This window comes from Mobula hypostoma, chromosome 2 (assembly GCF_963921235.1).
Source record: "Mobula hypostoma chromosome 2, sMobHyp1.1, whole genome shotgun sequence".
Lineage (NCBI taxonomy): Eukaryota > Metazoa > Chordata > Chondrichthyes > Myliobatiformes > Myliobatidae > Mobula > Mobula hypostoma.
Genome location: NC_086098.1, coordinates 241,908,739 through 241,929,852, shown reverse-complemented (window position 1 = coordinate 241,929,852; position 21,114 = coordinate 241,908,739). Strand labels below are relative to the sequence as shown.

At 51.8% G+C, this 21,114-nt stretch overlaps 1 protein-coding gene across 7 annotated transcripts in view; it reads right to left on the bottom strand.

The window, feature by feature from the left end:
- The window catches only part of LOC134343001 (synaptic vesicle glycoprotein 2A-like), a 65,017-nt gene that overhangs the window by 28,959 nt on the left and 14,944 nt on the right, over positions 1-21,114 (bottom strand). For all 7 annotated transcript variants that reach the window (XM_063041787.1, XM_063041788.1, XM_063041793.1 and 4 more), the window contains 6 exons: positions 18,952-19,085; positions 18,346-18,435; positions 16,661-16,771; positions 14,025-14,113; positions 1,767-1,931; positions 1,233-1,366 (listed from right to left, as the gene is read on the bottom strand). In XM_063041787.1, the coding sequence (XP_062897857.1) occupies positions 1,233-1,366; positions 1,767-1,931; positions 14,025-14,113; positions 16,661-16,771; positions 18,346-18,435; positions 18,952-19,085 (723 nt within the window). The remainder of the gene's footprint in view (positions 1-1,232; positions 1,367-1,766; positions 1,932-14,024; positions 14,114-16,660; positions 16,772-18,345; positions 18,436-18,951; positions 19,086-21,114) is intronic.

Genomic DNA, 21,114 nt, shown 5'->3' with positions numbered 1-21,114 from the left:
GAGAGACGGGGGAGGGGTGAGAGGGTGAGAGACCGGGAAGGGGTGAGAGGGTGAGAGACCGGGCAGGGGTGAGAGGGTGAGAGACGGAGGAGGGGTGAGAGGGTGAGAGACGGAGGAGGGGTGAGAGGGTGAGAGACCGGGAAGGGGTGAGAGGGTGAGAGACCGGGCAGGGGTGAGAGGGTGAGAGACGGAGGAGGGGTGAGAGATGGGAGGGATGAGAGATGAGGGAAGGGGTGAGAGGGTGAGAGACGGGGGAGGGGTGAGAGGGTGAGAGACGGGGAGGGGTGAGAGACCGGGGAGGGGTGAGAGGGCGAGAGACGGGGAGGGGTGAGAGACAGGGAGGGCTGAGAGGGTGAGAGACGGGGAGGGGTGAGAGACTGGGGAGGGGTGAGAGACGGGGAGGGGTGAGAGACTGGGGGAGGGGTAAGAGGGTGAGAGACGGGGAGTGGTGAGAGTGTGAGAGACGGGGGAGGGGTGAGAGGGTGAGAGACGGGGAGAGGTGAGAGACGAGGGGAGGGGGAGAGACGGGGAAGGGAAGAGACGGTGAGGGGTGAGAGACGGGGGAGGGGTGTGAGACGGGGGAGGGGTGAGAGAAGGGGAGGGGTGAGAGACGGGGGAGGGGTGAGATGGGGGAGGGGGAGAGACGGTGAGGGGTGAGAGACGGAGGAGGGGTGAGAGACGGGGAGGGGTGAGAGACGGGGGGAAGGGTGAGAGATGGAGGAAGCGGAGTGAGAGACGGGTGAAGGGATGAGAAACGGGGAGGGAGTGAGAGACGGGGAGGGGTGAGAGACAGGGAGAGGTGAGAGACGAGGGGAGAGACGGGGGGAGGGATGAGAGACGGGGTAGGGGTGAGAGACAGAGAGGGGTGAGAGACGGGGGAGGGGTGAGAGAGGGGGAGGGGTGAGAGACGGTGAGGGGTGAGAGACGGGGGGAGTGGTGAGAGACGGGGGGGTGAGAGACGGGGGAGGGGTGAGAGACGGGGAGGGGTGAGAGACGGGGGGAAGGGTGAGAGACGGGGGGGAAGGGTGAGAGACGGGGAGAGGTGAGAGACGGGAGGGAGGGGAGAGACGGGGGAGGGGTGAGAGATGGAGGAAGCGGAGTGAGAGACGGGTGAAGGGATGAGAAACGGGGAGGGAGTGAGAGACAGGGGTGAAGGGGTGAGAGATGGAGGTAAGGGATGAGACACAGAGTGAGAGATTCGGGGCAATAACAGACTTCCGGAGTCAGTGAACCTGTGTTGTAGAACAACGTCGAGACAAACGTGCAGTTCTTGAAGAAAGTGTTGCTGGAGGTGATATCCTCAAAGTAGCAGTCTTCAAAGAGCGAGTCCTCGAAGATCACTGACTTCATCTTCATGCCAATAAACCTACAGATGAGGAAAGAGATGTCGACAATGAGTTGATAAAACCAGGATCAGATATACTCAATCAATCCCCATCTCCCCTCCCCTCTCTTCCCACTTACTTCCCCTCTCCTCACCTCCCTTCCTCTCCTTCCCCCTCCCCTCACCTCATTTCCCTACCCCTTCTGCTTCCCCTCCCCTTCCCTCACCTCCTTACCCTACCCCTCCCCTCCCCTCCTCTCCTTCCAACTCCCCTCCCCTTCCCACCTCCAACCTCCCCTCCACCCACCTCCCTTCCTCTCCTTCCCTACCTCTTCCCCTCTCTCCATCTGCCTTCCCCTCCCCTCACCTCCCTCCCCTTCTTTCACCCTCCCTTCCTCTTCGCCTCCACCGCTCCCCTGCTGCTACTGGCCAGGAAACTCACTTGTCATTGTAGTAATCTCCGTTCCTGTGGATTTGGTTTTCCAACGTGAAGTTGAAGGTGAAATGCTCGACTTTCTCCTTGTAAAAGAGCTTTGTTCGGGAGGAGTACTCCAACATTTGGAGGTGTTTAATCATGTCGGGGAACCAGACTGTGAGGCCATAGTAACTGTGGGCAGAGAGGTCACAGTGAGTGCGAGTGTGTCAACCTGTCGCACACTCGCATCATCCCGTCGCACACTCCCACTGCCCTCTCGCACACTCGCACCATCATTTGGATTCGGACACAGAGTGTCGCTCCCATCACACACTCCCGGAGTCAGACATAAAATGAGACTCCCTCCACATCCTCCATTCACACACTCCCAGGGTCAGACACAGAGTGAAACTCCCTCCACACTGTCCCATCACACACTCCCGGAGTCAGACATGGAATGAGACTCCCTCCATATCCTCCATTCACACACTCCCGGGGTCAGACACAGAGTGAAACTCCCTCTACACTGTCCCATCACACACTCCCGGGGTCAGACACAGAGTGAAACTCCCTCTACACCGTCCCATCACACACTCCCAGGGTCAGACACAGAGTGAAACTCCCTCTACACTGTCCCATCACACACTCCCGGGGTCAGACACAGAGTGAAGCTTCCTCCACACTGTCCCATCACACACTCCCGGGGTGAGACACAGAGTGAAGCCACCCCACTCCCAACAATGTCCACTCATGTACAGTCAGGAGAGGGGCAATTGGAGATGGAAGGAGAGTGTGGTGAGGAGGAGAGGACATGTGGAGGGGTGTGATAGTAAAGGAGCACGTGGTTGGTGTTAGGGCTAGAGGAGGATCCTAAGCAGATGAGTGGTTTGATCCCCACTCTGAGAAATGAGGTGTGAGAGACCCTGGGGTATCGGGTTACTGGGGTGAGGTCCAATGCTGGGGAAAGACCCCAAGGTCAGGAGGGAGCAAGCAAGGGCATCAGAGGGTGTCGCTGGGGCTCTGGACAGAGGAGGGAACGCGACAATGAGACCACATACACAGGGTTCTGGCTGTGGGGATGGAGGGGCAAGAGATGGCCCTGGATCTTGTCATAGTCACTGCTGGGTTGGCAAAATGACCACCCTTGGGGTCCCTCTTGAGATGGTGAGTGGCCCTTAGGTACAGAGGGAGGGCAGGCGGAGTTTGATCCGTGAAGAAGGAATATCCGGAAGTTATAAGGAAGTTCAAAAGCCTGAAGCACAGCCAACTTAAGTGTCTCTCAGATTAGAAAGGGATGTGGTGAATCAGGTGGTTTGAAGGTCACATAAGATGGGCTGAATAGCCAGGAGACCAGGGAAGTGTTTAGACTGATTTAGTACAATATTTGCAGATGATACCACTGCAGTGGGCCATATCCCAAAGAACAATGAGTTGGAGTCCAGGAAGGAGTAGGAAAGCCACGGGAGATGGTGTCATGAAAACAATCTCTCCCTCCGTGTCAACGAAAGAGCTGGGGTGGGGGCTGCAGTCAACACCGTCGGTGTTGTGGTCGGGAGGGTTGAGAGCTTCAAGTTCCCCAGCGTGAACATCACCAGTGATCTGTCCTCTTCCAACCTTGGAGAGAGCAAGAAAGCTCACCAGTGCCTCTGGCTAAACAAATCCACCACGCCCCGTTTGACTCCTTTGCACCATAGAAAACATCCTATCACGGCTTGCTACGGCAACTGCTCTGCCTGTGGCCGTAAGAAACTGCAGAGTTGCGGCCACAGCTTAGCACGTCACAGAAACCAGCCTCCCCTCCATGGACTCTGTCTTCACGTCTCACTGTACTGTGAAGGACCCCACGCACCCCTCAGACAAACTCTTCTCCCTCCTGCCATCTGGCGAAAGGCAGCAAAGCATTCGGGCTCTCACGACCAGACTGTGCAACAGTTTCTTCCCCCAAGCCATCAGACTCCTCAATACTCAGAGTCTAGTCTGACACCAACCTACACACACACACACACACACTCACTCAGCTGAACACCACTCCACTCCCTTTGCAATTTTTGCTCATTTCTTTCTCAATTCCTGCTAAAACATTGTTTACATTTAGATCATTTATAATTATATTGTAATTTGTCCTTTACTGTGCCTATTGTCTTGTTTATTAATTACTGTACTGTCTTGCACTGTTTTGTGCATTTTATGTAGACCCATGTAGGCCTGAAGTCTAGTGTAGTTTTGTGTTGTTTCATGTAGCACCATGGTCCTGGAGGAACGATGTTTCGTTTTTACTGTGTACTGCACGAGCTGTTATGGTTGAAATGACAATAAAAGCGACTCGACTCTCGATATCACTGCCTCAGTGCCACGGGCCTGAATGACTTCCCTCCAGTTGCACTCACCCCCATCATTGCAAAGTGCTTTGAGAGATTGGTTCTATCACATCTGAAATCCTGTCTGCCCACTACCCTGGACCCCCATCAATTTGCCTATCGCACCAACAGGTCAACAGAGGACACCATCTCCACGGCACTTCACTCTGCCCTGACCCACCTGGACAGCCGCAACTCTTACATCAGAATGCTGTTCATTGACTTTAGTTTGGCATTCAATACTGTGATCCCCTCCAAGCTGATCGCCAAACTTCGCCAGCTTGGTATCAGCTCATCCCTCTGCAATTGGACCTTGGACTTTCTGACTAACAAACCCCAATCAGTTAAGTTAGACAACCTCTCCTCCTGCACTCTCACGCTGAACACCGGCGTGCCTCAAGGCTGTGTGCTGAGCCCTCTTCTGTACTCCCTTTTCACCTATGACTGCGTTCCTGTACATGGTTCTAACTTCATAATCAAGTTCGCAGATGACGCCAGGGTGGTTGGCCTGATCAGAGGGGATGACGAGATGGCCTACAGGGACAAGGTCCAGCAGCTGGCCACGTGGTGTGCTGACAACAATCTGGCCCCTAACGCCCAGAAGACCAAGGAGATCATTGTGGACTTCAGGCATGCCAGGAGTCACACTCACATCCCCATCTACATCAACGGAACTGTAGTGGAGCATGTATCAAGCTTCAAATTCCTTGGTGTCCACATTTCCGAGGATCTCACCTGGTCCCTGAACTCCTCCATCCTGATCAAAAAGGTGCAGCAGTGCCTTTATTTCCTGCACAGCATGAAGAAAGCTCACCTCTGTCCCGGGATACTGATGGACATTTACCACTGTACCATTGAGAGCATACTCATCAACTGTACCTCAGTGTGGTATGGCAATTGTCCCGTATCGGACCGCAAAGCACTCCAGCGTGTAGTGAAAACTGCCAGCGGATTATCGGCACCCAATTGCCCACCATTGAGAACACCTACCATAAACACTGCCTGGGCAGGGCGAAAAGCATTATCAAGAATGCATCTCACCCTAACCATGGACTTTTTACTCTCTTCCCATCCGGTAGGCGCTACAGGAGCCTCCACTCCCGCACCAGCAGGCACAGGAAGAGCTTCTTCCCTGAGGCTGTGACCCTGCTGAACCTCTCATCACAGTGCTAAGCAGTATTGCATCCGTATTGTACTGTCTCAGTACTTTTATATTTGTGTGCTGTAGCACTTACTTTTTATTCACAGTTATTTTGTAAATAACACTATTCTTTGCATTTCTGGTCAGATGCTAACTGCATTTCATTGGCTTTGTATCTGTACTCAGCACAATGACAATAAAGTTGAACCTAATCTAATGTAATCAGTAAAGCAGCCAGCAGAATCAAAGACCCCACCCACCCCGGGAGACCTCTCTTCTCCCCTGCCATACAAAAGCCTGAAAGCACGATCCATCAGGCTCAAGGTCAGCTTCTATCCTGCAGTTATAAGACTATTGATCAGTCCCCTAGTACAAGGACATGAGCTCTTCACCTCACAATCTCTCGCACCTTACTGTCTGCCAGAACTGTACTGTCCCTGTAAATGAAGCTCTTTATTCTGCATTGTTGCAGCTCGACGACCTTCGTCTGGTCAGGAAGAGTGAGCTGGTGATAGAAAGGAGCTATAGGCAGGTGGTCACACTGGGGCCACGGGAGACAGGCAAGTGGGTCACAGTCAGGAGAGGGAAGGGGAAGAGTCAGGTACTAGAGAGCACCCCTGTGGCTGTACCCCTTGACAATAAGTACTCTTGTTTGAGTACTGTTGGTGGGGAACAGCCTACCTGGGGGAAGCGACAGTGGCCGTGCCTCTGGCACAGAGTCCGGCCCTTGTGGCTCAGAAGGGTAGGGAAAGGAAGAGGATGGCAGCAGTGATAGGGGACTCTATAGTTAGGGGGTCAGACAGGCGATTCTGTGGACGCAGGAAAGAAACTCGGATGGTAGTTTGCCTCCCAGGTGCCAGGGTCCAGGATGTTTCAGATCATGTCCAGGATGTTTCAGATCATGTCCAAGATGTCCTGCAGTGGGAGGGAGAACAGCCAGAGGTCGTGGTACATATTGGTGCCAATGACATAGGTAGGAAAAGGGAAGAGGTCCTGAAAAAAGGCTACAGGGAGTTAGGAAGGAAGTTGAGAAGCAGGACCACAAAGGTAGTCATCTCGGGATTATTGCCTGTGCCTCGCGACAGTGAGTATAGGAATAAAGTGAGGTGGAGGATAAATGTGTGGCTGAGAGATTGGAGCAGGGGTCAGGGATTCAGATTTCTGGATCACTGGGGCAGGAGTGACCTGTACATAAAGGATGGGTTGCACTTGAATCCCAGAGGGACCAATATCCTGGCGGGGAGGTTTGCCAAGGCTACTGGGGAGAGTTTAAACTACAAAGGTAGAATTGTTGGGGGGTGGGAACCGAACTGAAGAGATTGGGGAAGAGGCTGTTGGCTCACAAACAGAGAAAGCTTGTAGACAGTGCGAGAGGGAGGATAGGGAGGTGATAGAGGAGGGACGCGCTCAGACCGATGTTTGAGATGTATCTATTTTAATGCAAGGAGTATTGTGAACAAAGCGGATGAGCTTAGAGCGTGGATCAGTACTTGGAGCTATGATATGGTGGCCATTACAGAGACTTGGATGGCTCAGGGGCAGGAATGGCTACTTTAAGTGCTGGGTTTTAGATGTTTCAGAAAGGACAGGGAGGGAGGCAAAAGAGGTGGGGGCATGGCACTGTTGATCAGAGATAGTGTCATGGCTGCAGAAAAGGTGGACGCCAGGGAGGGATTGTCTACAGAGTCTCTGTGGGTGAAGGTTAGGAACAGGAAGGGGCCAATAACTTTACTGGATGTTTTTTATAGGCCGCCCAATAGTAACAGGGATATCGAGGAGCAGATAGGGAAACAGATTCTGGAAAGGTGTAATAATAATGGAGTTATCGTGATGGGAGATTTTAATTTCCCAAATATCGATTGGCATCTCCTTAGAGCAAGGGGTTTAGATGGGGTGGAGTTTGTTAGGTGTGTTCAGGAAGGTTTCCTGACACAATATGTAGATAATCCTACAAGAGGAGAGACTGTACTTGATTTGGTATTGGGAAATGAACCTGGTCAGGTGTCAGATCTCTCAGTGGGATAGCATTTTGGAGATAGTGATCATAATTCTATCTCCTTTACAATAGCATTGGAGAGAGATAGGAACAGACAAGTTAGAAAAGTGTTTAATTGGAGTAAGGGGAATTATGAGGCTATCAGGCAGGAAATTGGAAGCTTAAATTGGGAACAGATGTTCTCAGGGAAAAGTACAGAAGAAATGTGGCAAATGTTCAGGGGATATTTTTGTGGAGTTCTGCATAGATACGTTCCAATAAGACAGGAAAGTTATGGTAGGGTACAGGAATCGTGGTGTACGAAGGCTGTAATAAATCTAGTCAAGAAAAAAAGAAAAGCTTACAAAAGGTTCAGAGAGCTAGGATATGTTAGAGATCTAGAAGACTATAAGGCTAATAGGAAGGAGCTTAAGAAGGAAATTAGGAGAGCCAGAAGGGGCCATGTGAAGGCCTTGGCAGGCAGGATTAAGGAAAACCCCAAGGCATTCTACAAGTATGTGAAGAACAAGAGGATAAGACATGAAAGAATAGGACCTATCAAGTGTGACAGTGGAAAAGTGTGTATGGAACCGGAGGTACTTAATGAATACATTACTTCAGTATTCACTATGGATAAGGATCTTGGTGATTGTAGTGATGACTTGCAGCAGACTGAAAAGCTTGAGCATGTAGATATGAAGAAAGAGGATGTGCTGGAGCTTTTGTAAAGCATCGAGTTGGATAAGTCGCCGGGACCGGATGAGATGTACCCCAGGCTACTGTGGGAGATGAGGAAGGAGATTGCTGAGCCTCTGGCGATGATCTTTGCATCATCAATGGAGACGAGAGAGGTTCCGGAGGATTGGAGGGTTGCGGATGTTGTTCCCTTATTCAAGAAAGGGAGTAGGGATAGCCCAGGAAATTATAGACCAGTGAGTCTCACTTCAGTGGTTGGTAAATTGATGGAGAAGATCCTGAGAGGCAGGATTTATGAACATTTGGAGAGGTGTAATATGATTAAGAATAGTCAGCATGGCTTTGTCAAGGGCAGGTCGTGCCTTACGAACCTGATTGAATTTTTTGAGGATGTGACTAAACACATTGATGAAGGTAGAGCCGTAGATGTAGTGTATATGGATTTCAGCAAGGCATTTGATAAGGTACCCCATGCAAGGCTTATTGAGAAAGTAAGGAGGAATGGGATCCAAGGGGACATTGCTTTGTGGATCCAGAAGTGACTTGCCCACAGAAGGCAAAGAGTGGTTGTAGATGGGTCATTTTCTGCATGAAGGTCGGAGATCAGTGGTGTGCCTCAGGGATCTGTTCTGGGACCCTTACTCTTTGTTATTTTTATAAATGACCTGGATGAGGAAGTGGAGGGATGGGTTAGTAAGTTTGCTGATGACACAAAGGTTGGAGGTGTTGTGGATAGTGTGGAGGGCTGTCAGAGGTTACAGTGGGACATTGATAGGATGCAAAACTGGGCTGAGAAGTGGCAGATGGAGTTCAACCCAGATAAGTGTGAGGTTGTTCATTTTGGTAGGTCAAATAGGATGGAAGAATATAGTATTAATGGTAAGACTCTTGGCAGTGTGGAGGATCAGAGGGAACTTGGGGTCCGAGTCCACAGAACACTCAAAGCAACTGCGCAGGTTGACTCTGCGGTTAAGAAGGCATACGGTGTATTGGCCTTAAACAATCGTGGAATTGAATTTAGGAGCCAAGAAGTAATGTTGCAGCTATATAGGACCCTGGTCAGACCCCACTTGGAGTACTGTGCTCAGTTCTGGTCGCCTCACTACAGGAAGGATATGGAAGCCATAGAAAGGGTGCAGAGGAGATCTACAAGGATGTTGCCTGGATTGGGGAGCATGCCTTATGAAAACAGGTTGAGTGAACTCGGCCTTTTCACCTTGGAGCGATGGAGGATGAGAGGTGACCTGATAGAGGTGTATAAGATGATGAGAGGCATTGATCGTGTGGATAGTCAGAGCCATTTTCCCAGAGCTGACATGGTTGCCACAAGAGGATACCAGTTTAAGGTGCTGGGGAGTAGGTACAGAGGAGATGTCAGGGGTAAGTTTTTTTACTCAGAGAGTGGTGACTGCGTGGAATGGGCTGCTGGCAACGGTGGTGGAGGTGGATACGATAGGGTCTTTTAAGAGACTTTTGGATAGGTAAATGGTGCTTAGAAAAATAGAGGGCTATGGGTAAGCCTAGTAATTTCTAAGGTAGGGACATGTTCGGCACAACTTTGTGGGCCGAAGGACCTGTATTGTGCTGTAGGTTTTCTATGTTTCTAAAAATCCTTCTGCATCTGAGTGTGATGGTATTCCCGAGCCTCCACCTGAAACTTCCATGACTGACAGTAGTGAAAACTGAGGGGAAGCTACTGACATGATGAAGGAAGCCCTGAACACCCCCAGAGATCGAGGGCCTCCATTACTGTCCTAGGTGCCAGGGATGTAGCACCTCAATACATTGTGTAATGACTCGATAGTGTGGATATGGAGAGGCTGTTTCCTATGCTGGGGGAGTCTAAGACCAGAGGACACAGCCTCAGAATAGAGGGGTGACCTTTTTGAATGGAGGTGAGGAGGAATTTCTTTAGCCAGAGTGGTGAATCTGTGGAATTCTTTGCCACAGGCCGCTGTGGAGGCCAAGTCTTGAAGAATATTTAAGGCAGATTCTTGATTAATCAGGGCATTAAGGGATACGGGCAGAAGACAAGTGATTGGGGCTGAGAGGAAAAATGGATCAGCCATGATGAAATGGCAGAGCAGACTCGATGGGTCAAATGGCCTAATTCTGCTCCCATAACTTATGGTGTTATGAACTAATCAGGTTAGTTGGGGGGTGCCACGCCCACGTAGGACCTAGTCAATACTGAAATAAAATAAATAAAATGTTATCATTCTAGAGGACTGCTCAGTGTCTTAGAGGTAGAAGCTGTCCCTGAATTGGTAAATTGGTTTATTCTGGTCAAGTGTACTGATGTACAGTGAAGGGCTTCGTTTTGTATGCCATCTATACAGATCTTTTCCTTACATCAGTGCATTGAGGTAGGACAAGGGAGAACAATAACAGAATGCAGAATAAAGTGCTACACTTCCAGAGAAGGTGCAATGCAGGCAGACAATGGGGTAGGTTGTGAGGTCAGGAGACCTCCATCTTACTAGGAAATTGTTCGATAACATGGGATATAAGCTGCCTTTGAGCCTGGAGGTTCATGCTTTCAGGCTTTTGTATCTCCTGCCCGATGGGAGGTGGGAGAAGAAGGAATGTCCGATGGGAGGTGGGAGAAGAGGGAATGTCTGGGGTGAGGGTGATCTTCGATTTTGCCAGCTGCTTTACCATGGCAGTGAGGAGTGTAGAGAGTCCATGGAGGGGATGCTGACTTTGTAAAGTGCTGTTACAAAGAAATGAACTGTTACATTAATATAAGAATATATATACTTGCAGATTCAGAAAGGTGCTACTGGGACTGGAGGGCTCAGGTTAGAACAGGACCCCTTTGTTGATGGCACTGAGAAGGTTGGGAAGCCCTGGGTGAGAAGGACAGACCGGCGCTGTTTTCCCCGGAGCGCAGGAGGCCAAGGGGTGACCTTGTAGAGGCTTGTAACATTATGATAAGGTGGATAGTCACAGGGTTCAGGGAGTCTAAAACTTGAGGTCATTGGTTATGTGAGAGGGGACAGATTTAAAAGGGAAACCTGAGGGGTAACTTCTTCACACAGAGGGTGATGGGTACATGGAACAAGATGCCAGAGGAAGTGGTAGAGGTGAGCACATTTAAAAAACAGATACATTTTAGGAAAGGTTTCAAAGGATTAGGTTGTTATTTTTCCTAGACTTAAAAAAAATTATTTTATTGACATACAGTGCAGACAGGACCCTCTGTCTCTTTGAGCTACGCCACCCAGCAACCCCCGATTTAACCCCAGCCTAATCATGGGACAGTTTACAATGACCGATTAACCTACTAACTGGTAGGTCTTTGGACTGTGGGAGGAAACTAGAGCACCCGGAGGAAACCCACGCGGTCACGGGGAGAACGTACAAACTCCTTACAGGCAGTGGCGGGAATTGAACACGGGTCGCTGGTTGTAAACTGTTGCGCTAACCGCTACACTGCCATGTCACACATCGATCAAAACAGTGACACACATAAAAATTGCTGGTGAACACAGCAGGCCAGGCAGCATCTCTAGGAAGAGGTACAGTCAACATTTTGGGCCGAGACCCTTCGTCAAGACAAACTGAAAGAAGAGATAGTTAGAGATTAGAAGGTGGGAGGGAGAGGGGGAGAAAGCAGGATCTCCCAGTGGCCACACATTTTGATTCCACATCCTATTCCCATTCTGACATGTCTATCCATGGCCTCCTCTACTGTAAAGATGAAGCCACACTCAGTTTGGAGGAACAACACCTTATATTCCAACCTGATGGCATGAACTTTGACCTCTCTAACTTCCGTTAATGCCCCACCTCCCCCTCGTACCCAATCCGTTATTTATTTATATACACACATTCTTTTTCTCTCTCTCCTTTTTCTCCCTCTGTCCCTCTCACTATACCCCTTGCCAATCCCCTGGGCTTCCCCCTCCCCCTTTTCCTTCTCCCTAGGCCTCCTGTCCCATGATCCTCTCATATCCCTTTTGCCAATCACCTGTCCAGCTCTTGGCTCCATCCCTCCCCCTCCTGTCTTCTCCTATCATTTCGGATCTCCCCCTCCCCCTCCCACTTTCAAATCTCTTACTAGCTCTTCTTTCAGTTAGTCCTGATGAAGGGTCTCGGCCCGAAACGTCGACTGTACCTCTTCTTAGAGCTGCTGCCTGGCCTGCTGCATTCACCAGCAGTTTTTATGTGTGTTGCTTGAAATTCCAGCATCTGCAGAATTCCTTGTGTTTGCGTATCAAAACAGTGAAATGAGTTGCTTGTGTCAATGGCCAAAGCAGTCCGAGGATGTGCTGGGGGCAGCCTGCTAGTGTCCCAATGCTTCTACCATCAATATAGCATGCCCACAACTTACCCATAGCGTAGTGTAGTGGTTAGTGCAAACTATTATAGCTCGCGGTGTCAGAGTTCAGAGTTCAATTTGGACGTAACCTGTAAGGAGTCTTTATGCCTTCCCCATGGAATGAACGTGTTTCCTCCAGGTGCTCTGGTTTCTCCCACAGTCCAAAGACGTGCCGTTCGCAGGTTAATTGGTCACCGTAAACTGTCTCGTGATTAGACTAGGGTTAAATCAGGGGTTGCTGGGTGGTGCAGCTCATTGGCTGGAAAGGTCTACTCTACCCTGTATTTTTAAATAAAACAAAATCTTTGTAAATGTGGGAGGAAACCAGAGCATTCCCAGGCTGTCCCCGGGAGAACGTACAAACTCCTTACAGACAGCAGTGAGAATCGAGCCCCAGTTTTAAGATCACTGGTGCTGTAAAGCGTTATGCTAACGTGCCGGATATGGGCCAAGCACAGGAATGGGACTAGCTCAAGGAAGCAGCTTGGTGGGTGTGGATGAGTTGGGTCTGTTTCTGTGCTGTAGTGGCTCTGAGACTCTGTGAAAAGTAGGTTGTCAGACAGAGGCAATTGCTGGAACACTGTGCGTTGGGTGGACAGAGGCACAATGGAAAGACAGGACCATAAATCAGAGCACACCGTTGGGGGAGCTGGCAGTAAAGGCAAGGCCCTATTTGTTACAGGCAATCTTTGCAGAGATAAGACAGAGTTGCAAAGAGAATGGCTTACTGATGAAATGGAGAAATATGCATGCAACTAATGTAATGTGAAACTATAATTGGTGGGAATTTCTTGCATTAATGGAATGAGAAAATTGGCAGCATACAGTTCCTGGGTGTTAACATGTCATATATTAACATAATTTAACATATATTAACATAATATTAACATATTAGATAACTTGTCCTAGGCTCAGCACACAGATGCAATCAGGGGATCTTGACTTTGTTAGAAGGTTAAGGAAGTTTGGCTTGTCACCAAACACTCTGATAAACTTTGACAGATGTCCTGTTGAAAGTGTCCTGACTGTTTGTATCACAATCTGGTTCGGCAATTCGAATGCGCAGGAATTTAAGAAGCTGCAGTGAGAGTATTAGACCCAGCCTGATACATCACGAGCGTATCTCTTCTCCCCCTCTACAGGAAGCACTGCCTCATCCCTCATCAAAGATCCCCACCATCCAGGCCAAGCTCTTCTAGCAACCACCATCGGGCAGGAGTTACTGAAGCCTGAAGCCCCACACCACCAGGTTCAGGAACACCTACCTCCCTTCAACCATTCATTTCTTGAACCAAACAGCACAACCCTAATCAGAACAATTTAGCAAAAATATGACCGCCTTGCATTGAAATGGACTTTTCTTTTAGCTCTAATTGTGTTCCTTCTTGTAAAAATTGTGTATGTTTTAAGTTTAATGTACACATATTTCTGGTGACTGTTGTGTACCTGATGCTGGGAGCCGGTGATGCCGCTACGAGCAAGTTTCTCATTGCAGCCGTGCACACATGGACTTGTGCAGATGACAGTAAACTCGACTTCACCATCTTTGACTCTGACCGGAAGGGCTGCGCTATAACAAGGCCTGAATAAACCGAGGCCCCTCCCCCCAATGAACGAGAGATGTTCAGAGGACAACCGGAAGCCGTGGGGAAGGAAGCCAGATTCGGTGGAGGGGGGGGGAGTTGGTTCAACACACAAGGTGCTGACCCCAGGCTGTTACCATGGCAATTACAGAGCGGTGGGGGCGGGCTGCGCGCTGATACCGACAGCCGCCACCTTGCACAGAACCTACCTGAAGGACATGGTGAACCACACGGCCATCATCAGCAGCGTGGTGCGTCGGTACTGAGCGGTGAAACACTGCAGGAAGTTGGCCCAGACCTGTGGAGAAAGAGGACACCCGCCCCCCACTCACCGTCAGTGCAGCCTCTGTCCCCCATTCCCCTCCCAACACGCTTGCCACCCCATGGGGAAGGGTCGTGGGGTAGGAGGACATTCCCACTGACTGTCATCGCACAGCCCGTCAAAGGCTGATGTTAGTCAGACATCATTTGGAGTACTGTGAGCAGTTCTGGACCACAAATCTAACTGAGAATGTGCCGACCCTCGAGAGAATCCAGAGGAGGGTCACGGTGGGAGTGATCCCAGGAATGAAAGGGTTAACGTATGAGGAGCATTCGATAATTCTGGGCCTGTGCTCGCTGGAGTTTAGAAGGATGAGGCAGGAATCTCGTTGAAACCCAACGGGTACACTCCCCACTTTCCTGGGTGGAGTGAGTCTGCACACTCCACATACGCCACAGTACCTCCCCCCTCCCCACCCCCCACCCCCACAAAAGTGCGAAAGCCATGGAGAGCGGTTGATAGGCTCTTGGCTAGTCAGGGGTGATTGGGTTAAAGGTTTTGGGGAGCAGGCAGGAGAATGAGGTTGAGAGGGAAGATAAATCAGCTATTTAGCCCTTGAAGCCTGCTCCACCATCATGGCTGACTTATTATCTCTCTCCTGCCTTCACCCCATAACCTTTCACACCCTTATTAATCAAGAACCTGTCAGCCTCCGCTTTAAATACACCCAATGAGCATCTGTGGCAATGAATCACCAACCTCTGGCTAAAGAAATTCCTCCTCATCTCTGTTATGAATGGACGCCCCTCTATTCTGAGGCTGTACCCTCTGGTCCTAGACTTCCCCCACTATAGGAAACATCCTCTCCATATCCACTGTCTAGGACTTTTGATATTCAATAGGTTTCAATAAGATCTCCCCTCATTCTTCTAAACTCCAGGGGTGCAGGCCCAGAGACATCAAATGCTCCTCATGGAAGATCAATCGATATTCACTCCACAGAAGTGTCTGGCAGTGACCGTCTCCCACACAAGATTCCCTGGCATTCCCAGCATCCAGTCCCCCACCATCAACATCTGGGGAATTATTGGACGGAAACTCCACCAAACCAGCCACAGAAATGCTATGGTTACAGAGTTAGATGGGAAGTGCATGGGGAGCGACTTCACCTCCAGACACCCCCCGGTCAACAAGGCACTGGTTACGAGTGTGCCGGACACTCACACTTCCCTGGGTGAAGTTAGCCCACGCACTCCGGATCCGCTGTATTCTCAAGGCAGGAATGTGACCAGACAGTCCATGTTTCCCTGGATGGGTGCTGTCCAAAGAGCCGGGAAGCTCGACGCCATCCGGGATAGAGCAGCCCGTTCAGTTGGCCGCTGACCTACACACACCAGTCCCTCCCTCCACCGAAGTGGCTGGGCTGCGGCGTGCACCGTCTACACAACTCATCGCAGTGACTCCTGAACCCGCCCCGTCTCCCGAAGGGTAGTGGGCACAGGGACGATTCGGCGGCGGTTCCTTCACACCGTCGCCAGGACTAGATCCCACCCCCCCCCCGACAGCACAGTGGGAGCACCTTCCCCACACGGACAGTGATGGTTCAACAAGGCAGCTCACTCCACCTCCTGAAGGGGCAGTTAGGGATGGGTAATAAATGTCAGCAATGCCCACCGTCACTGAATGATGTAAACACACCTCACGCATCTAACATTCCACACCATCTAAGGCAAGAATTTTACTGGCAGCAATTTCATTGCGGAAGATTTTTAATCTTTGCACAGTCTGTCGGGGGAAAGTTTAAACGCAGCACTCTCTTTGGGGGAAGGACTTAACATTGTGCATTGTATAATGGGTGGGGGGGATTTTAATGTTGAGCATCTTACGGATGAGAAGGTTTTAACAGTTTCACAACTTATTGGGGAGGGGAAGATTTTTAAGTTGCACACTCTATGGAGGGGTAGGGGAAGGTTTAAATGCTGCACAAGTTAAGGAAGGGGAGGATTTAACATTGCCTACTTGATACAGGCGGTTTTCAAGATCGCACCAAACAGGGACAAGTTTCAAGGTCGCGCACCCCATGGGGGCAGGTTTCGAGGTTGCACATCCAATGGTAGGGGGTAGGTTTCAAAATCACTCATCCAATGGGGGACAAGTTTCTAGATCACTCATCCAATGGGGGGGCAGGTTTCTAGATCACTCATCCAATGGGGAGCAAGTTTTAAGATCATTCATCCAATGGGGGGGGCAAGTTTCTAGATCACTCACCCAATTGGGGAGGTAGGTGATTTGCAAGGTTGCTCACCCAATGCTGGGAGGGCAGGTTTATCACTTATCCAATGGGGGGGGACAGGTTTCAAGATCACTTATCCAATGGGGGGACAGGTTTCAAGATCACTCACCCAATTGGGGGGGCAGGTTTCTAGATCACTTACCCAGTGGGGGGACAGGTTTCAAAATTGCTTATCCAATGGAGTGGGTGGGTAAGCTGCAAGGTCACTTGCCCACGGAGACAGTTTTCAAGGTCGCATACCCCACGGGGGTGGGTTTCAACGCTCCCCACCACCCCGTTAACCTTAGTACCTGCTGGAAGAGGTTGGTAAAGCGGACACACCAGCGACGATACCAGGTCCCCGTGTCTGACTGGATCTCGATCAGCTCATCCTCCTGCTGTGGGACCTTGATGTGGGTCACCTGTGGAGAGATGAGCAGTCAATAGATCGGTGGGCACGTGCTGGAGCCACCCACGTACCACTCACTGACCAAGAATAAAGCTGCTAGGTGTGAACATCTCCAATGGCCTCTCCCAGTCCAACCATGCAAACACCTTGGCCAAGAAAGTTGGCCAGTGCCTCTACTTCCTCAGGAGGCTAAAGAAATTCAGCATGTCCCCGATCCCCCTCACTAAGTTTTAATCGGAATGTCGCGCGTCCATACAGATATCGTAGTGGTGAGCGTAACACTATTACTGCGCCAATGACCAGCTTCAATACCTGCCGCTGTCTGTAAGGAGTTTGTACGTTCTGCCCGTGACTGCGTGGGTTTCCTCCAGGTACTCTGGTTTCCGCCCATAGTCCAAAGACGCGCCTGTAAGGGTTAGTGAGCTGTGGACTGGAGCCGTGGCTACCCTTGCGGGCTGCCCCCAGCACAGCCTCGGACTTTGTTGGTTGCATTTTGATTTATGTTTCGATGTTTTGGTGTACTGGTGACAAATATGACAAATCTTAAATCTGAAATCACAGAAAGCACCTGATCCAATGCATCACAGCTTGTTCTGCCCGTGACCACAAGAAACCGCGGAGGGTTGCGGTCACATCATGGAAACCAGCCTCCCCTCCGAGGCCATAATCAGGTAGGTTGCGAGGTCAAGAGGCCAGAAGCCGGCTGAAACTAGCTTTTGAACCGGTGGGAGAGGAGAGAAGACAGAATTTCTGGGGTGGGTGATGTCTTTGATTCCACCGGCTGCTTCACAGAGGCAGTGAGAAGGGTGGACAGGAGTCCATGGCTCCTGTGACGTGCTGAGCTGTGTCCATAGCTCTCTGCGGTTTCCTGGGGCTATGGGATTCAGAGTGCGCCCTGTGGTGCATCGGTTTAAAATGGTGAGGGTCAAAGGGCAGTGAGACTCCCGCTGGTGGAAAATCGCGGCACGGCAGTGTAGCGGTCAGCACGACGCTGTTACAGCTCAGGGCATTGGAGTTCGGAGTTCAATTCCTCTGCACGGTCTCCTCACGTGTGGCGTGGGATTCCTCCAGGTGCTCCGGTTTCCGCCCACATGCCAAAGACGTACTGGTTAGTAAGTTAATTGGTCAATGTCAATTGTCCTGATACTAGGTGAGGGTTAAATAGGTGCGTTGCTGAGTGGCGCAGCTCGAAGGGCCTGTTCGTGCTGGATCTCTAAATACATAAATAGAATTAAATCTCCCCTCAGGGTCTTATACATCACACAAGGTGACCTCATCTTCTCAGAGTCCAAGTAAAACAGCCCAGCCACTTGCAATAAGACAACGGTCACGTCCCGGGAATGAGTAGAGAGAATATCCAGTGTGGCCGAGGGAAGAGGAGGGGGTGAGGGAGGGGAGTAAGGGTGGGCAGTGTCTGAGCCAGGGTTTCTGGCGGGCCGTGGGTCAGGGGAGGGGGTGAGAGAGGGGAGTAAGGGTTGGCAGTGCCTGAGCCAGGGTTCCTGGTGGGCCGTGGGTCGGGGAGGGGTTCGGTGGAGAGGAGATGGTAGGAACCTCTGCAGTGGGAAGCTCCAGGAGGAGAGTACGTACCGAGAACACCCGCTCGGGGAAACCTTTGGCCCTCATGTTGGTGTCGTGGATCTGCTTGAGAATCATCCAGCCTTCATCGTGTTTGCCATTCTGCCGCAAGAGAGGTGCAAGGTCATGGCTCCAGAATTATCCCAAAAACCTTCCCCTCCTCGCACTGCCTCCACCTCGCTACACAAAACCCCCAACTCCCATCGCTTCCCCCAGTCCATCACACCTCCCTGTGACTCCACCTTCTCCTCTCCATCCCCTCCTGGCAACAAATGTCCATCCCATCACACTCCGGGTTCAGACACAGAGTGAAGCTCTCTCTCTACACTGTCCCATCACACACTCCTGGGATCAGACACAGAGTGAAGCTCCCTCTACACTGTCTCATCACACACTCCCAAGGTCAGACACAGAGTGAAGCTCCCTCTACACTGTCCCATCACACACTCCCAGGGTCAGACACAGAGTGAAGCTCCCTCTACACCATCCCATCACACACTCCCAGGGTCAGACACAGAGTGAAACTCCCTTCACACTGTCCCATCACAGAGTTCCGGGGAAGTGGGTGGGGTTACCAAAGACGGGGGCGGGGTGCGGGGGGGCTGCAGCGGCCGTTACCTCCAGGTAGAAGCGAGGGCTCTCAGGCATGAAGTTGAGGGCAATGATGGCAGCGATGGAGGGGAAGGCACACACCAGGACAAACACTCGCCAGCTATGGAACTGGTAGGCCGAGCCCATCTGAAAACTCCACCCTGGAGGGAGGGGGAGAGAAAGAGGGGTGTTGGGTGGGGAGAGGGGGAAGGAATGTGAGAGTGTGGGGAGAGAGAAGGACAGGGGCAAAGGGGTAGTGGAGTGAAGGAGAGGACGGGGAGGGTGGGAGAAAGAGAGGAAGGGGAGATTTGAGGGTAAGTGAAGGAGGGCGCAGGTTGTGGGAGAGGGAGGGGAAAGGGGAGGAGCAAGAGGGTATGTGGGAAGGAAGGGACATGGAGGGGTGGAAGTGAGAGTGGGAGGGGAGTGGATGGGAGGAGGGGAAGAAATGAGGGGACAGGGAGGTAGGGCAGAAGGGGTGACGGGTGGAAGCATTGCAAGGAGTATGGGGTGAGAGTATGAGGGGGTGAGGGAGGGAGGGAGGGGTGAGAGTATGAGGGGGTGAGGGAAGGAGGGGTGAGAGTATGAGGGGGTGAGGAGGGTGAGGGAGGGAGGGATGGAGGGGTGAGAGTATGGGGGGGTGAGGAGGGTGAGGGAGGGAGAGGTGAGAGTATGGGGGGTGAGGGAGGGAGGGGTGAGAGTATGAGGGGGTGAGGAGGGTGAGGTGAGAGTATGAGGGGGTGAGGAGGGTGAGGGAGGGAGGGGTGAGGGGGTGAGGGAGGGAGGGGTGAGAGTATGAGGAGGGAGAGAGGGGTGAGAGTATGGGGGGGTGAGGGAGGGAGGGGTGAGAGTATGGGGGGTGAGGGAGGGAGGGGTGAGAGTATGAGGGGTGAGGAGGGTGAGGTGAGAGTATGAGGGGGTGAGGAGGGTGAGGGAGGGAGGGGTGAGAGTATGAGGGGGTGAGGAGGGTGAGGGAGGGAGGGGTGAGAGTATGAGGGGGTGAGGGAGGGAGGGGTGAGAGTATGAGGAGGGTGAGGGAGAGAGGGGTGAGAGTATGGGGGGGTGAGGGAGGGAGGGGTGAGAGTATGAGGGTGAGGGAGAGAGGGGTGAGAGTATGGGGGGGTGAGGGAGGGAGGGGTGAGAGTATGATGGGGTGAAAGGGGGTGAGGGAGGGAGGGAGGAGTGACAGTATGAGGGAGGGAGGGGTGAGAGTATGAGGGGGTGAGGAGGGTGAGGTGAGAGTAGGGGGTGAGGGGGTGAGGAGGGTGAGGGAGGGAGGGGTTAGAGTATGGGGGTGAGGGAGGGAGGGGTGAGAGTATGAGGGGTGAGGAGAGGTGAGGTGAGAGTATGAGGGGGTGAGGAGGGTGAGGGAGGGAGGGGTGAGAGTATGGGGGGGTGAGGGAGGGAGGGGTGAGAGTATGAGGGTGAGGGAGAGAGGGGTGAGAGTATGGGGGGGTGAGGGAGGGAGGGGTGAGAGTATGATGGGGTGAAAGGGGGTGAGGGAGGGAGGGAGGAGTGACAGTATGAGGGAGGGAGGGGTGAGAGTATGAGGGGGTGAGGAGGGTGAGGTGAGAGTATGAGGGGGTGAGGAGGGTGAGGGAGGGAGGGGTTAGAGTATGGGGGTGAGGGAGGGAGGGGTGAGAGTATGAGGGGTGAGGAGGGTGAGGTGAGAGTATGAGGGGGTGAGGAGGGTGAGGGAGGGAGGGGTGAGAGTATGAGGGGGTGAGGGAGGGAGGGGTGAGAGTATGAGGAGGGTGAGGGAGAGAGGGGTGAGAGTATGGGGGGGTGAGGGAGGGAGGGGTGAGAGTATGAGGGTGAGGGAGAGAGGGGTGAGAGTATGGGGGGGTGAGGGAGGGAGGGGTGAGAGTATGATGGGGTGAAAGGGGGTGAGGGAGGGAGGGAGGAGTGACAGTATGAGGGAGGGAGGGGTGAGAGTATGAGGGGGTGAGGAGGGTGAGTGAGGGAGGGAAGGGTGAGAAGGGGGAGAATGGCAAAAGGTGGAAGACAGGAAGGGAGCAGTGAAGGGTGAATAGAATTATCAGCAAAGAGAGAAGAGAAAGAGAGAGAGAGAAGATGGAGAGAGTTACAGAGAAGGAGAGAGTAACAATCACACTGCAGTCCAGGCATAATGCAGAATGGTGTGTAGTTCTTCTGTAGAGAGGACAAAACAGGTTAGTCACAGAGTAAAGCTCC